The 16,035-nt window shown below is 36.6% G+C and overlaps 1 protein-coding gene across 3 annotated transcripts in view; it reads left to right on the top strand.

The window, feature by feature from the left end:
• The window catches only part of SUPT3H (SPT3 homolog, SAGA and STAGA complex component), a 279,344-nt gene that overhangs the window by 202,168 nt on the left and 61,141 nt on the right, over positions 1-16,035 (top strand). For all 3 annotated transcript variants that reach the window (XM_050710007.1, XM_050710009.1, XM_050710008.1), the window contains 2 exons: positions 13,052-13,127; positions 15,733-15,845. In XM_050710007.1, the coding sequence (XP_050565964.1) occupies positions 13,052-13,127; positions 15,733-15,845 (189 nt within the window). The remainder of the gene's footprint in view (positions 1-13,051; positions 13,128-15,732; positions 15,846-16,035) is intronic.

Below are 16,035 nucleotides of genomic sequence, written 5' to 3'. Positions count from 1 at the left end.
TTTGATTTGGTGGATATATACAGCTAGTATAAATTTAGATTTACACCTCTAAAGGAAAGTCCAATAGCCACATATTTAGACAATTTACCTAAATTCTCTTGGAGCTAAAACAACACCCAGCATCGCTCTATCTAACATGCTTATCAGAATGTGTAAAAGTGGAGGTCTGTGGTGCTCTGTTCATTCAGCACAATTTACGAATTAGAGCTGAGAATTGGTTGAGGATTTCAGCAGTCATTGACATACAACATTCAGATACTTTCTGAGCAATATAAAGGTCCGTCTTCAATGAATTATGTCCTGTTGCAAATTAAAGGAGTTTTAAAACAATTGCATGGATAAAATACTGAACCACAGAAGAGTGCTTGAGGGTTTAGCTAAGATAGTGTTAACATTAGCTCATTATATCAATATTTGTAAGATTCTGATTCTCAAGGTATGTTTCTCTGTAAAGGTGCATAAATTCATTATCAAGTTAAACCATCAGTATAAGAACTGCCTTTGTCTTGGAAATATAAGTAAAGACTTGTCAGTAGAATACGAAGACTCTTTACCACTTTACAAGTGAATGGAATGTGCAACAAAGGCTGTAGAAGTCTGAAATTTCAGCTGAGCATATTACTTTTGTGGAGTAGCCTATACTAAAAAACTTTAAAATGTTTCACAAAAAATGTTTCTTCTAATGTGTTGTTTTAAATTCTATATTAGTTAAGCAAATATTTAAATATTATATTAGCTTTTCTGCATACTTGACATGAATATAATTCTGCCTTCCTGCCAAGTATGTCAAAACCCAAATTCACTTTCATTTGCCAGGGTAAATGTTTATTTTGTTTTCCCACATAATGTGCTCTTTAAAGTGTCACCAGCATAGCAAATCTGATTGCTTTTTAATAGAGGCACGGTGGGTTTTTTGTTGTTTTCATTAGGAAACAGGATAAACTATCAGTAAAGCTGATGGTAATGAATCCATATACAGTAGGTGCTCTTTGCTCTCACTCCCTAATCTCAGGATTAAAAACAAAATCCCATCAAAACTATTGTCATTTTAAAAATACGTGAAGGGTTGATAACAGTAAGGGATGGAGGGGACTGGCAGTATTACAGAGCAGGAGATGAGGATATATAGGTCCTGTTTCTTCTGTTGAAGGTGATTGACTCATGAAGACTCATAAAACAACATTTTAGTTTGTTTGTTTTGCCACAGATTAGCTGGGATTATATAAAATATGATTTATTGGAAGGGTTCTGTTAAGAAACTGTTGTTTCACTAGTACAGAACATCTACATTGTAGATACTAAAAGCTGCCAGTATATATTTACATAGTTTTTCACAAGGCACTAAGTTTCACTTTGAATTTCAGCCTTGAAAGAGTCTCAAAATATTCCTCTATTCTTAACCAAACTAAAAAAATCTGACAATTTGTATTAATAATTCAAAATTTTCTATTTTAAAATGAGGTATCAATAAAGCTTGATCTAAATGTTTCAGTTCATCTTCTTACACAAACTAAAATGTAAGTAATTAGTTTAAGAGTTACTGTGAAATTTTTATACAATTCAAAATTATATTTTTTGAGATTTCCCCTGTTGGTGTTTTTTTGTTGGGGGTGGAGGGATTTGGAGGAGGAGGGAATGGGGATGTTCATTAAGAGAACTCCTGGAGTGACTTTGACTGGTGGTGATTGTTTTGAATTAATGACAGCATATGTTTCTTTGGCTTTATGTAAACGCCTAATAATTTTGTGGTATATCTATCAATAGGCATGGTGTAAGGGCCTAAATAAATAGATTGTTCCAAATTAGCTGACGGTTCAAATGAACTTACTTCCAAATGCTAAATCATTTTCTTAAATCCCAAACTTTAACATTTTCTTTTTCATCCCTAACATTAGAAAAAGAAAAAAGAGAAAGTCAATAAAAGAGAAGCATTTGCAGAATAAAACATTGCCTTTGGGAAAATAGTCTTTTTAAGATTCTACTTCTCAGCTATATAGTGGAGATAATGCTCACAAGAATGCTATGAAGATAAATTTTCTCGTGTTTACAAAAACTGAGAAACAATAACAAACAGCAGCATAGAGTATTTTGCATAGTTAAATAAATAGCAAGTGTCACACAGTCATTAGCATTTGACTAATAAAATATTCACAAGGAGACAGATTTTGTTCAGTGTCGTGAATGACATCCCCATAAATAAATAATAACAAAAAAATACACCAGTGCTTTTGTTCAAAGCCTTTCAGTTCAGACAATGAATTTTTCGGGTCTGCTTGTGCAGCTTTGATTTTGCTTTTTTTGTCCCTGACCTTCTGCAAGCTTTGCAACTGTGAAACAAGCTTTCAAAGGTAATTAATTCAGCCTTCACTTGCACTCTGTCGTGCTCAGACATCAAGGTGGTTGCAGAACTGAGTAGGAGTTTTGGGTATTGAAGTCCTGTTCTTTTTCTGGTGGGCAAGCCTGAGCTGGTCAAGAGGCAGCAGGCAGCCAAATGCAGCCTGAGAGGCTGAGAGAGGTCTCTTACCAGCTATTTTGGGCTTCTTAACGAGAAAGTTGCTCTGTCTTTATAAAAATCTGTGCAGATTACATGCAGCGGTCACTGTTTTTCAGAGGGAAGCATTTCCTTTTTAACTCTATGTGTGACTCACTTATTCCCCAAATTTCATGATTTGATTTCTATCTGGAGCTCCCTATCTTGCAATTCTCAAATTAGAAAGACTTTTCTAAAGAGAATAAAAGTCTGACCACAGAATTGGATCCTGTGGTGTAAGTGCCACTAGCTGAATGTGAAATGTCCATGTGCACACTTCTTGTGTTAAAGAAGTTAGAATACATATTTGAGTACTGCTATTTCTTGTTCTCTGATTACAGTCTCGTAAAAATCTGATCCTTTCTCAGTTACTTCAAGTAATTGTGGCTATTCTCTAGTCGCATGCCAAGGAGAGCACAACTGCATATACATAGGACAGCATATTTTAATTTTAATTAATTTACTTTAATGCTTTACTAGTAGACATTCATGAATACACTTCTTAAATAAATTCCTCATAGAAGTTTCCAGATTTGGATTTTTCATGGAAACTGGATGAACTAAATTGTTTTACTCATTCTTGTAATTAATAAAATGGGTGCATTAATGAATTAGTGGCTTTCCTTTCAAAAACCTGATGTCAGGTTTTCAAAAAACCTGAGTGTCTTGTATGAGGTGCATCCCGTAGTTCATAATCTCCCAGTTAGGACAACATCTCAGTGTTGTAGGAAGTGAGTCCTAGCTCAAGAGTCAAAACTGGCAGGAATTCTTGGCAGAACCCAGCCTGCTTAGCAGCAGGCAAGCTTTCTCCAGATCCACACTAGCCCATTTTCATTCCCAAAAACCTTTGAGTTGATTTGATGGGAAGCAGTTCCTTCTGAAAGTGGAGGGCTTTAAGATATATTGCTGCAAAATTAATATATTGAGTCTAACTTGGGTTTCTAATCTGTACCTGAGAGCACATCGAAAAAAGGCTATTTCAGAATCAATGTTCCATTTTGAAAGTCCATTTTTCTGCTTTCCTTTCACAGGAGGGTGCTGACCATCTGCACCAGATGCAACACTATGTTAGGGAAGCTGTTCATAGGGTGAGGTCGTACAGCTTTTCATAGAATCACAGAGTCATTAGGGTTGGAAAAGTCCCTAAGCACCACATCCAACCTTTCCTTGAACACCCCCACAGACGGTGACTCCACCGCCTCCCTGGGCAACCTGTTCCAATTGAAGTTAAATGAAGCTTTGCTGTGGACACTGTAGAACCAGGATTTCATTTGTAGGTTGTAAGACCAAAGTCAGACTTCTGAAAATGGATTGCTGTAAGGCACACCAAATTATTATGCATAGAGCACAAATACTGTTTCTTGAATTTCTTGACTTTATGCACGTATATTCTGCCACTGTGTTGGAAGTTGGGGTGTTGTTTAACATAATTTCTCAATAAATGATTTTTCAATAGTAATTTCTGAGGCAGGATGGTGACATCCCCAAGAATGGCAGATACTGTGACAATTGGCTGTTCCACTGGAAATAAGTAAATACCCTTTCTTACTGATAGTAAGGGAAAGGGCAGAATTATGATATTTACAAATTAGCTAAGAGGACTAAAATGAATATGTATCGCCCATGTTGCCTGAAATTTAGTCCTTTAGTCAATCAGTTATTTAAGTTTCTCCTAGTCAAAATTTTCCTTAGTTGTCTTAGCACCTTGTTTTAGTGTGGAGCTCCAGAGGATTATTCAGGAGGGCGTTTTGCAGTACTTGTCAGCAGGTCTGATACACGAAGAATTACGGAGATGTGCCTTGCAGAATAGCGAAATTTATCACAAGTATTGTTTATCAACATGTACCATGAGTTTGCTGTGCTTTCCTTTCTTTTCAATGTGAGGGCTTAAGTCCTCAGCTGCTCCTGAGGACTTCCTCCTTCTTCATTTCTCATTTAACATTAGCAAATTCTTGAATCTATTTTTGGAAGCATACTGATACCGGCTAGCACATTTGAGATGTCTGTTTTTAAAATTAAGCTTGTTTTCTTACTTTTATTCATTGATTAAAACCAGTGAACAAGAGGGCCTGTCCATGGCTTTTCCTGAACTTACCTACTGTCCAGCTTAATTAGCTTTACTAATTGCTTAACAGGTCATGGCTGGAATAATTCTGGACGCACAGTGGGTGAATGACCAGGCAGAATATGCCTGGGAATTCAGTTTCACCAAGGCTCATTATGTGTAGTGGTGGTCTCCTGCTGGTGAACCTCACCTTGAAGCAGTCCCTTGCACCTTGTACCGTTCCATTCGGACCAGTAGGAGCAGGACTGGATCCTTCAGGGCTCTTCTACACCCACTATGGTGAGCAAGTGTGCAAGGCATGTTGTGCATGTGCCCCTCCAAGCCAGCCTCCATCCAAGGCCATTAAGCAAAAACAAAAACAAAAACAAACAAACAAACAAACAAACACTCCATGAGTTGCTAGCAACAAGACCAAATAAAACATCAGTATAGTGTGGGGAGGATTTCAGTAGCGTGGAAGGAGTGTGGTTTCAGGGAATCAGGTTGTCACGCAGGTCTTTAGTTGTTCAGGGCTACATTACCAATTCTGGATGCAAGTGGCTGTACCTAAATTGGGTTAAAAACCAAGCTATCTGCAAATAATGATGGCAGAAATATTATGAGGGTGAGAGGTACATGACGATTTTTGAGATGAGACATAATTGCAAGACATTTGCATAGAATCCAATTTAAATATTATGTAAGTACACACTTTTAAGAGAGTTTTTAATCTGTCTGCCCTTTTATTTATCCATCTATCCGTATCTCTAGTCATAGACTTAAAAGAAATATTTTTGAAGTATCTCCCAGCTTACGATATTTTCCTTTAGCTTACAAGTGAACCTCTATAAATGTTGTATTATTTTAAAACAGATTGTGATTTTGACTGTAAATTTGAAATAAAATGTACAAAAGGGACTGCTTTGCTGTTTGTATCTCCCAGACTACGCAGTGGTGTCTAGTTTGATGACTGACAGCTTTACTTGTGAGATGCTAAAGCTGGTTATATTAACCTCACATATAAATTGATACAGGATTAGGATACGTGTTCAGAAGAATGCTATCCAGAAGACATAAAAGTATCCTAATATTAATCTGATATAAAGTTTTTGATCTGCAGCCAGGTGGAAACCACAGAAAGGTGTTACAGTGTCCCAATCAGAAAAGTGAGGGCGGATAAGTCTTTTTAATATATTAATAAATTCCACATAACTTTTAAAGTTTGATAGCGTATTTTATCCAAAAGTATTTTACGGGTTTTGGAAAGCACTGGTAGAAGATAGCCGTAAATTTAACATGTAGTTTTACAAAATTCATGATGTCGCTTATAATAGCAGAAAAAGTATCGTCCTGTAGAAATCAGAGGCATCTCATGAACTGGAAATGTTTTGTTTACAGTTTCCAGCTCCACATTTCAGACCAGCAGTAATAAATTTAGACAAGGAATTTGGATATGATATGGAGCTGATTCAAATAAAGACAGTATGTGAGGATTTTGCATATGTTCAAAGGCAAAGTGTTAGAGCAGTGGTGAGTTCCTATCAGGAGACCAGCATTATTTATTCCTTAAGCAATGAGATCATGACTACTGGGAATTAGTCCATTCATTTTGTTACCGTCTGTGAATTTCCATTTGCTTTCTTTCTTTAAAATTTCCTTGAAATTTGTACATAATCTTAAATTGTCTTGCCAGCTCCCTTCCCCCTACTTATCTGCTTTGTTAGCTTACATTTTTAAATACTTAGAGGGTGATGGGGGGAGTTAATGAACGCCTAGGGTACAAAGCTGCTTTTGTGGAACCAAATTTCCTGAGTCATTCTTTAATCTTGGCTTTTGTGTTGCCCTGTCAGTGATGATATCCTTCAGTCATCACTCTCAGAGTAGGATTCCTCTTGCATTTTGGAGGATGTTTGTAATTTGGACATGTAGACCTAAGCCAGTGTCCACGGAACTCCATTGCTGATGTCCACAGTGGATGAACTTCAGACAAATTCATAGAAGTGATTAGTCTGACCTATTGTGAACATCTAGTTTAGGAAAAAGTTAGTCTCTGAAAGTACCTTAATATCTTTTCGGTTATAAATGTACTTTAGATGATTAATTAGCATACTGTAGACGTCTAGCTTCATCAAGTGACTCCCATCTTTTGTCCATAGACAGTAAATATCCAGTTTTCTATAATGAAAAAAGTATTAAAAAAAGTCTATTCTGATTTATATTTATCATAATCCACATCTTGCTTTCATTGCAGTTAGAGTAAGTGTTAGGTCAGAGGTTGGACTCGGTGATCTTGGAGGTCTCTTCCAACCTAGATGATTCTGTGATTCTGTTATTCTGTAATAACACCCTAGCATCTCTGTAACAGTTCTTAAGATTTTAAAGGTTGTTAAGGTCTTAACTGTGTTTATTGGGGGGTAGGAGAGCATTAGTAACGTAGAGAACAAAAAACAAAAAACAAACAGAACTTTTATTACTAGTTATAACTGTGTAAATACATTAAAATGGAAATCTTCTTGGTCTACCTGAAAAAGACCTCATGTTTTCTTCTAGTAATGAAGATATGAGGAACTTTGTACTAAACACAGGAGCTCTCAAAATGGTATTACATCAAAGGCGTCAAACTTGTTACACAGACTTGTTCAGATTAATGGTTACTGAGAATGTATGGTATGTTCTATAAGAGGTGGGTAAAAATGATAAAAATCTCCTGCATGTCTGTGTTTCATAGCCAAACCAAGTAGTGCATTACAAAAGCTATTGGTCTTTCCCTAAGTGACGTTTTTATTTTCTGTATAAAACTCTGAGCAAGCTTAAACTTTGAAAATGCTTAGTCTTAAAATGCTTTTTTTTCTTTGCTTACCAATTCAAGTCATTCTTAGAAGAGCAAATACATTTTTCCTTTATGTAACAGAAATCTTTAGATAGTGATAATTTCCGATAATTTCAAGATACAGAGAATAAAAATGTGCTTTCATCGTATTATGCAAGCTTTTCAATATTGAGCTACTTTGTGGTTTGTTTCACAAATTGTAATTATTTTAATCTAGGCAATTTTCGACCTGCAGCCTGTGAGCTGTCAGGTACAACATGCAATGTTCTGTTATTCTCTAGTCTAAATGACAAAAAAATCATATGCAGAGGATAATCTGTGTATGCTTCATGGAAGCTTGAATTCAAAGCAGTGGCACACTCTTCTAGTAGTATCAGCCACTGCAGGGCAATTTTTTTTTTTCTCTCCAGACTAGTCACCTAGCTCCTTTGAAACCATAATAGGTGCTCAGTGAGAAGGTCTTCATCAAAAAAAAAATCAGGAAATCATGCCACAATATGAATATGCAAGCAGTCTGGGAAGCCAACATCTTCATTGTTGCCAGCACAGGGACACCCAGCCACGCTGTGTGTGTTTTTCAAATGTTCCAGCTTAGCAGCTACCCAGCACATTTCCTTCAAACACTGAATAGTTAGTAGGCAAGTTAACATTTGGCCTCTCCCCCCCAAAAGATGTCAAGTGTGACAGCTTTGAAATGGAATCAAAATAAGATTCTTTTCATCCTGCATGGCAGTTGACAACATTCAGCTCTTTACCTTTTCTTTCCGTTCCCTCTTTAGTCTTTTTTAGTTCTTCATGCTGCAAGAAAGATATAATGCAACACATTTTTGGAAGACTAAGCATACATTTACTGTGCCAGGTCATATCTACTGCATCCTTCAGCATGTTCCAATGAAAGCATACAAAGTATTTTAACTCTGCTGTACACCACATAATTCAGCTTCTTAACTGCTGAGAGTGACTAGTACTACTGTAAAAGGAGTGAAAAAAAATATATGTATATATTTAATGTATTTTGATGAACCAGTGGGACTGTGTCATTCATGTCATTTATTGTTTGAAGCTGAGATTGCTTCAAGGCAGCATGGCCACAGGGTTTTTATGTTTCATCATATAGGAAAGACTCAACAAACTTGTTTTTATACTGATGAAAGAGGACTTCACCTTTGTTGGAGTGACTTGCTACTCTTTCCAAGAATAGAATTTGGAAAAATTCATTTTAATAAAATTTAAGCTATTTCTTATTTAAAGCATCTGAAATGGTAGTTGAAAAAAATAGACTATAAAAAATAGCAAGTGGGTATTCTACAGATTTAAAAGGAAGCATTACATACAGATTATTGAGTTTTAACAGCCTTTCTATGTCTTGCCCAAAGTTGAATGCTATTTCTTTGAAACTCTTCTGGCCTGGAGTAACTCTGTGTTCACAGTTATATGCACAATCTTTCTGCTCCCTTTTTATCCCATGCTATTGATTCAATTTGAGTTTATCAAATATACCTTAGAAATGTGGAGATAAGAGAACATTAAATTCTTGTAAAGCAGGGATGATATAAAAGAAGATAATTACAATTTATAATCTTGAGAAGTGAAGAAGAAAGGTGACCTGTTGTCTTCTGCTTTGCTTTGAAGATTATATACTTATCCTATTTATTTTTTCTGCATTTGCTGGTTAATTGTAGACTATTCTAAAACTGGTAGGGCTGATGGAAAGGCTGTGACGTCCTGTGAACTATGAGTTTGCATGCCATGATATGTTTTGGTTTTTAGAATGTATTGGGAAGAAAATATAGTCCAGATATTTACGTGGAAAGCTCTTTTACTTGATGGTGTTTTGGAGAATCGCTCTAGAATCCATCTTTAAGAAAGACATCTTTTAGAGAGAACTTAAGAGATAAAGTGATTTTATTCAACAGATATGTAGGCAATTTGGCTATATAAAAGATATTATTTCAGAAGAAACATAAGTGTAAGTATTTATTTAATAAGTGAGAATAAAGCTAAGTCCAGTGTAAAGGTCTTTGGACAGCTACTGTAGACAATCTGTAGAGAGGAATGAAGTCCCTATCAGAAAAATGTCCCTTTACCATATTCACTAGCCTTTGACAACATCTATTTTTGAGGAGTTTTCTACTGTATTTGCTGAGTAGCCATTGCTAAATAATTTAATCTAATCTAACTGCTCTTGGGATTAATTTGCAGTTTCCATACTGCATTGTGGGATGCCTGTAATTGTATGTTGAAGTATCATCATCACATTTCTAGATTTCTTTTTTCTTTGTCATAGGACCTTGAAACATAACTCCTCATGTTGACATACTCTGTTATCTTGCGTTGCTCTGCCTTCCCTGTTGTTGCAAAGGGTTTTGAATGGCTGGGACAGCTGGATATGAAGGGTTATAGCCAATGGCTTGACGTATAGGTGGAAACTGGTAAAAACTGAATACCTTGGGGATTGATACTGGGATCCATATTGTTCAATACCTTTATCAACAGTGAAATGCAGACAAAGATACAAAATGCCCATTCTGATAATATGTGAATGATAGAAAATTGGGAGTGGCTGTCACACTGATTGACAGAGCTTCAGTCCAGGCAGGTCTTGAAAACTCTGAGAGCTGGCCCAACAGAAACTTGATTGAGTTTCTGAGTCTGGGACAGTAACCCTATGCATCAGTACTGACTGATTCAACATCAGGCTGAATATGAGGCAACGCAGTATGTTCTAATCATAGCTAAAATAAAATGCACATTGAGCAACAGCAGAAGAAATGTGCTTGTCAGACTGACGGAAGTAGTTATTGCCTTCTGCTTGATGCTGTTGAGGCCAAATCTGGAATGCTGTGTCCTGTTTGGGGTCCTTCAAACCCACAGAAATCCTGAGAAACTGGAAAGGTTGAGCTGAAAGCTACTGAGAGGTGGTGAGGGTCTTGGAGCACATGGCCTGTGAGAAGAGGCTGAGCTTACTTAGTCTTACTTAGCCTGAGGAAGACGGGCCTAAAGGAGGTTAGGTAACAGCCTACAACTGCTGAAGGACAGTTACAAAGATAATAGAACCAAAATCTTCATAGTAGTTCTGGGTAGAATAAAGAATAGGATAGAGGATCTGTGGGTCAAGAGCCACAGGTTGTTGCTTGGCAGGTTCAAGTAGGACATCAAAAATCTTGTTCACCATGCAACACTGAAGGAGGCTACCCAGAGGAGACACAAAATCAAGGTTTTAAAGACTTCGCTAGAGTAAGCCATGGCTGATTTTATCTAGCGTAGGCAATAAATAGTCTTCTTTTAAACCAGAGATTGGGCTAGAGACCTCCAGAGGGAGGATTGCTGAAGCTGGATCTCAGGCAACAGTTCTGTGAGCCTGCACATTTCCATGTGTAAAATTTCAAGAAAACTTTGTCACATTTAGAGAAGTTCAGTCCATTTGATTACCCACATATGGTTAAATTATTTTGTCATTATCTGGCAGTACCCAACTAGTAATTTGTGACTAGCAAAGGCACAAATGATTGCAGAATTTAAACCACATTGCATAAAAAATTACCATTTAAAATAATTTGAAGAAGATATATCTTAATATGTGAAATATTTAAATCAAAATTAGATGTATTTAAAAAAATGTAGTAAAATTATGCAAGAAATTCTAGAACTGTGAATTCTAGTATATATTATGTGAGAAGTGTCCTGTGCTATGCAGAAAATAAGATTAGATGATCCTGGTGGTTCTTTCTGTCTTGAAAAGTACAGCTGAATTAATTCTGAGGCAAAGCAGATCTCTGTTCTGATCATGCTGGATGAGGATTGAAGTTATTGTGACAATTTTTCTTAAAGGATATAAAATGAATTTAGACTTAATGTCTTGATGGAATAGATTGCTGTTTCAGATAAGTAAAAACTTTCAGCCAGCTCCACAAAATGTAGTCAAGATGCCAGAAGAATGCATAGAAGAGGAACAGAAAAATACTTGAGTAGTAGAACAGTTTCCGTCCTGGTGATTAAGAGTCAAAATACAATAGAAATGAGTGGCTGGGTAGAGATGAACAGAAAGAAGGAATATCCAGGTATGTTCCTGCACAGTTAGTCGTTCAGTTCACCGCTAAATTGAATGTGTTGTCCACCAACAACATCCCATAAGTGATGGATTGGAGTGCCATAAAAGAATGACCTCACAGGCGTAGAAGAGAAGAAAAAACTGTGGTTTTGAAGTACTGATTTTTTACTTTTTTTTTCTGATACAAGAAAGTGTTAAAAAAATATCCTGTTGTATAACCCATCTTCAAATACTCTCATTAGCAGCCCTGTTATTTTCCAGTAGACCGGGTTAAAGAACTCTGCAATTTTGATTTCGTCAGATGTAAAAGAGCTTGGGAACTCGCAGCAACATTTGTGTGTGTGTGCTTTGTTTGGTTTTTGTTTGTAATGCAAACACGCCTGTACTTCACCTTCTGTGTGCATGATGATTTGAGCTGTGTGGGCTCGCTGCAGTACAGTCACAGTGGCATCAGCCCCTCCTGATAGCACTTTGAATCCTTAGCTATAGTTCTGCTCTTACCGGGTTTAATGTTTTATTTTATGTTTGGAAGAGAGTTATATTGCTTTCCTTGACGTGTAAGACAATATGCCTTCCCTGTTTAAGAGACTTGATTAAACTGTCTGCTTCTGAAAAGGATAATCATTCTCTTTAATCTAACTACCGCTTCCTGCCCCTAATATGTGAAGGATTTAATCTCTTCTAGAGACCAGATCCTTACCTTGTGAAAATGAACTCTCCTCTGTTGAAGTAAACAAAACTCGGGCATGTGCTCATTCTTAAACGTCCTCCAGTGCTGCTTCAAAGATGATTCAGTTACAGCAGAGTAATACATGGAGAAGAGGCTGTACATAATCTTGCCTTTTTGAAATACAGGCTTTTGGTTTACACTTTAATACAGTAGATAACATTTTAAGCCATTTTCTTAAAGACTTATCTAAGTCTGTTTTTTGTTTCTTCTCCAGTAGGTGTTTAGAAGCATGAAAAACTAAGCATAGATTAACAGTGAAAGAAACCAAGACATACACATTTACCACTTAGTTATTATATTATATTATTTACCACTTATGTATTGAATGTCTATATGGGAAGGGGCACTTCAGTGCTCTTCTCTGTCTGGTGCACCTTTAATGTGATGTAATCTATTCATTCCAATAATGATAATGCTGCCATCTTAAAAGCACACAGTTTTGGTTCTGTTCAGTGAGGGATACATTTGCCTCAGTCTAGGAGAACGTTTTATTTGTCTGGTCATCTGTAAACATGTAGGCAGAGTGCTCACGTGCTTTAGTTTAAATTGTACACCTTGGTGTTCAAATGGTTGAGGGCAAGCACCTTTCCTATCAACCCTGTGTCACTGTCTTAGGTGAGGAGTGTGCAAGCAGGTCTTTAAAGTGAGAACTGACACACTCCTCTGGGAAACTTAACGCACAAGGCTAATAAGCAATCTGTGGTTTATATTTCTGCATCTGAAACTGCAATGCATGTTTAATTTGGGGGGGGGCGGGGGGGGTTAGCTGAAGTTTATGGCAGGGGCGCCGTGCTGCTATAATTTCTGTTGTGGAATGCAGTTCTTGCTGGAATAAGGTACATCATGTACTTCTACTCTTTTGTCAGAGAGCAGAAAGGCAAACACGAATGATGGACTCAGCCCAGTATGCAGAATTTTGTGAAAGTCGGCAATTGAGTTTTTGTAAGTATTATAATGTCTGTATTGTAATAAGATGTTAAATTATTATTTCATGTAATAGAGAACACAGCAGAACCTCATATTTTTTGAAAGCACTTTTGTTTCATCCACAATAACAAAACTTTAAATTCTTTGTCCTCATAGCTCCTGGAAACGGTTAATTTAGCATGGTTTTCAGGCTGTCTGGCAGAGTATTTTATTTGACTGTTTACCAGGCTTTCTATATGCTCAAATACTGTGCTGGTGGGGACTGCTGCAAAGATAGAACTTGTAAAGAGTTAATGGATTAAAACACCCGTACTTGCCTGAAGTCTGTCATGGTGTTGTTGCAGTCAGCACATTAATAAAGTTTCATGGTTGCAGGTTCTTAGGAATGCATCTAAAATTAAGGAAGAGCAGCAAGTTTTGCTTTTATTTCTGTATCCGCAGAGACACAAAGAACTTACTAAAGAGTCTTTTTCTATTTTAAGCTGTAAGCTCCTGCTGTGGAATTTATTCAACATTAGCCAAATTCATCAGTATACGCCATTCCAACACTAATAACATGATGACAGAATTAGGGCTTTACTAGCACTGAAAACCAACTTACTAGAAGTACTTGTGGGCCACAACTATAATGAGCTGTAAATTAATGGGCTTGATCATGTAGCAAAACATCATTACAGAAGCGGTTAAGTGATGACTAAGGTTTTAGGTCAAATGTCAGAGAAAGTGAGGTGAGGGAGCCAGTAAAAGTCATGACAAAACAGCACATGATCCTACAACGCAGACTAGAACACAATGGTGTCTTTAAATGAGAGACCTTATCTTGTTCTTCCTAGCAGGACACTTAAATTCGAAGAAAGGGTGAGTCATTTATGGCAAATAAATGACACATTCGAAATACTGTTCTGTGTCAGCAAATGTTGGAAAACATGTTTTGTAGGCATTTCTTTTCCTAATTCAGTATGTTTTGTAAGCTTAGTTATAATTTGGCATCACACATCTGTGAGCCATTAGATCAATGATAGCTCAGATTAGGGGGACTTCAGCAAATGAGAGGTTTGAGATAGAGTCATTTTTAAAACCCAAAAATTGTCATCTGGAGACAGAACAAATACAAATCTTAAATTTGCAAAATCACATCAAATGTTGCTGACCAGTGGACTGTGATCTATAAAAAACCCTTGATGGTGTTTTCCCAGTGTTTTTAAATGACTGTTTCTGTACAATTCTTTTTCACTGACATTTAATGTCATTAATAAATGAGAATTACAGTGCTTAGAAAATAGTAGAGGAAGAGATTCACTCACAAATTTAATTACATAATTTGAACTCAACTAGATAGCACATACTAAAGGCCATGCAGAACGTCTGTTCAAAACTAACAAAAATATTATTTTTTAAATAATAAAAATTATAAAAATTATAATAAAAAATTATAAAAAATATTGTCTAAAGTAGCAAACCCTTTTTACAGTTATATAAACACATGAGAACTGGGTCACAGGTGAACAAATCTGGGACTCCAAGAGATCTGTTCTGAATATATATATTCCTAATCACAGTACCACATATTTCTGTGTGGTTTTAAAGACAGACAAAAGAAAAGGTCCATCAAAGGATCAAGCACTGTAGGATCTCATTCCCTCCTAAAAAATAATTATTATTGACGTGGTTTTCAGCTTTTTATTCCTTAACGAAGGCTCCCTTTGCAAGAGCTGTTTCAAGTGATTCTCCCAGCTTGTATTTACTACATTTTGGTTGTCCTGTATTCACGAACAGCTCTCATTAAGACCACTGTATAACTGGTTTCTTTCTGTGATCAGCTTGTCTGCCACTGCCTTTAGTAAGATCATCCTTTTTTTGGTTCTTCTGTGAATTTCCATGATGGTTTTTCTGTTCCATTTTCGTGTCTCTTCCTTTTACTCTCTCAGCAAGTCTCTCATGTTTCTTTGTTCCATATTTTTCTCTGTACTTTCTCCTAAGTGATCTCATCCATTAGCAGTGTGAAGTTCTTGTCTGAATGCTGATCATTTGCAGATCTACATCTATCCTTATGTCTTTATATCCAACACACATTTTAAAAACACTCCTCTACAAATCATTTTGGCTGGCTTGTCAGCACTTAATCCCTGCACGGTTAACACTGAACTTCCTAGTTCTTCTGTCCTTCTTCATTTGCCTTTGCTGTTGTTAACTCAATTATATAATTTTATCTGGCTTCCAAACCTCAGATTTGTGGTGATTTCTTCTAGCCCCTTTTTCTATCATTCATCAAAGACACGACACAATCCTATTATTTTTTTTTACCATTCAGTACATTCAAGATCAGATTTGTCCTATCTACTGTCCTCTGAGGTAGATTCTTCCTTGTTCTGAAATCTCTTGTGTAATTGATCATCTTTGTTTTTCTCTTTCCTCCATGCTGCTCATGGGTTTCCAAAATGATGTATACGAAGTAATCAACTTTCCTCAGTAGTTCCACTTTGAATTCCTTTCCTGGCCAATCACATCTTATTAACACTCTGTGCTTAACATTTGCAGTATTTTCTGTGACTGGAAAAATGCTTTGTTTTGTCTTCCTGTTGCTAACATTTTCTTTTTCCCTTATGATTTGAACTGACAGCAAAGAAAGCATCCAAGTTTCGTGACTGGTTGGATTGTAGCAGTATGGAAATAAAGCCAAATGCAGTTGCAATGGAGATTTTGGCGTACTTAGCATATGAGACTGTGGCACAGGTAAGGAAGCATACCCTACAGGTTGTTAAACAGTAGTTAACAACTACTCTAGTTAAACAGTATAAATTGGTAACTCTTGGATATACTTCAAACTCAGGTGACTGTGTTGTAGGCACCTTTGGAAGCAAGCAGTCACTACTTCAGCTAACCAAGTTAATAGAATTTCTATCTTTCAATTTACTATGCAACA

Source organism: Cygnus atratus, chromosome 3, assembly GCF_013377495.2.
Source record: "Cygnus atratus isolate AKBS03 ecotype Queensland, Australia chromosome 3, CAtr_DNAZoo_HiC_assembly, whole genome shotgun sequence".
Classification (NCBI taxonomy): Eukaryota; Metazoa; Chordata; class Aves; order Anseriformes; family Anatidae; genus Cygnus; species Cygnus atratus.
The sequence above is the reverse complement of the archived record's forward strand: the minus strand, read 5'-3'. Positions and strand labels throughout refer to the sequence as shown.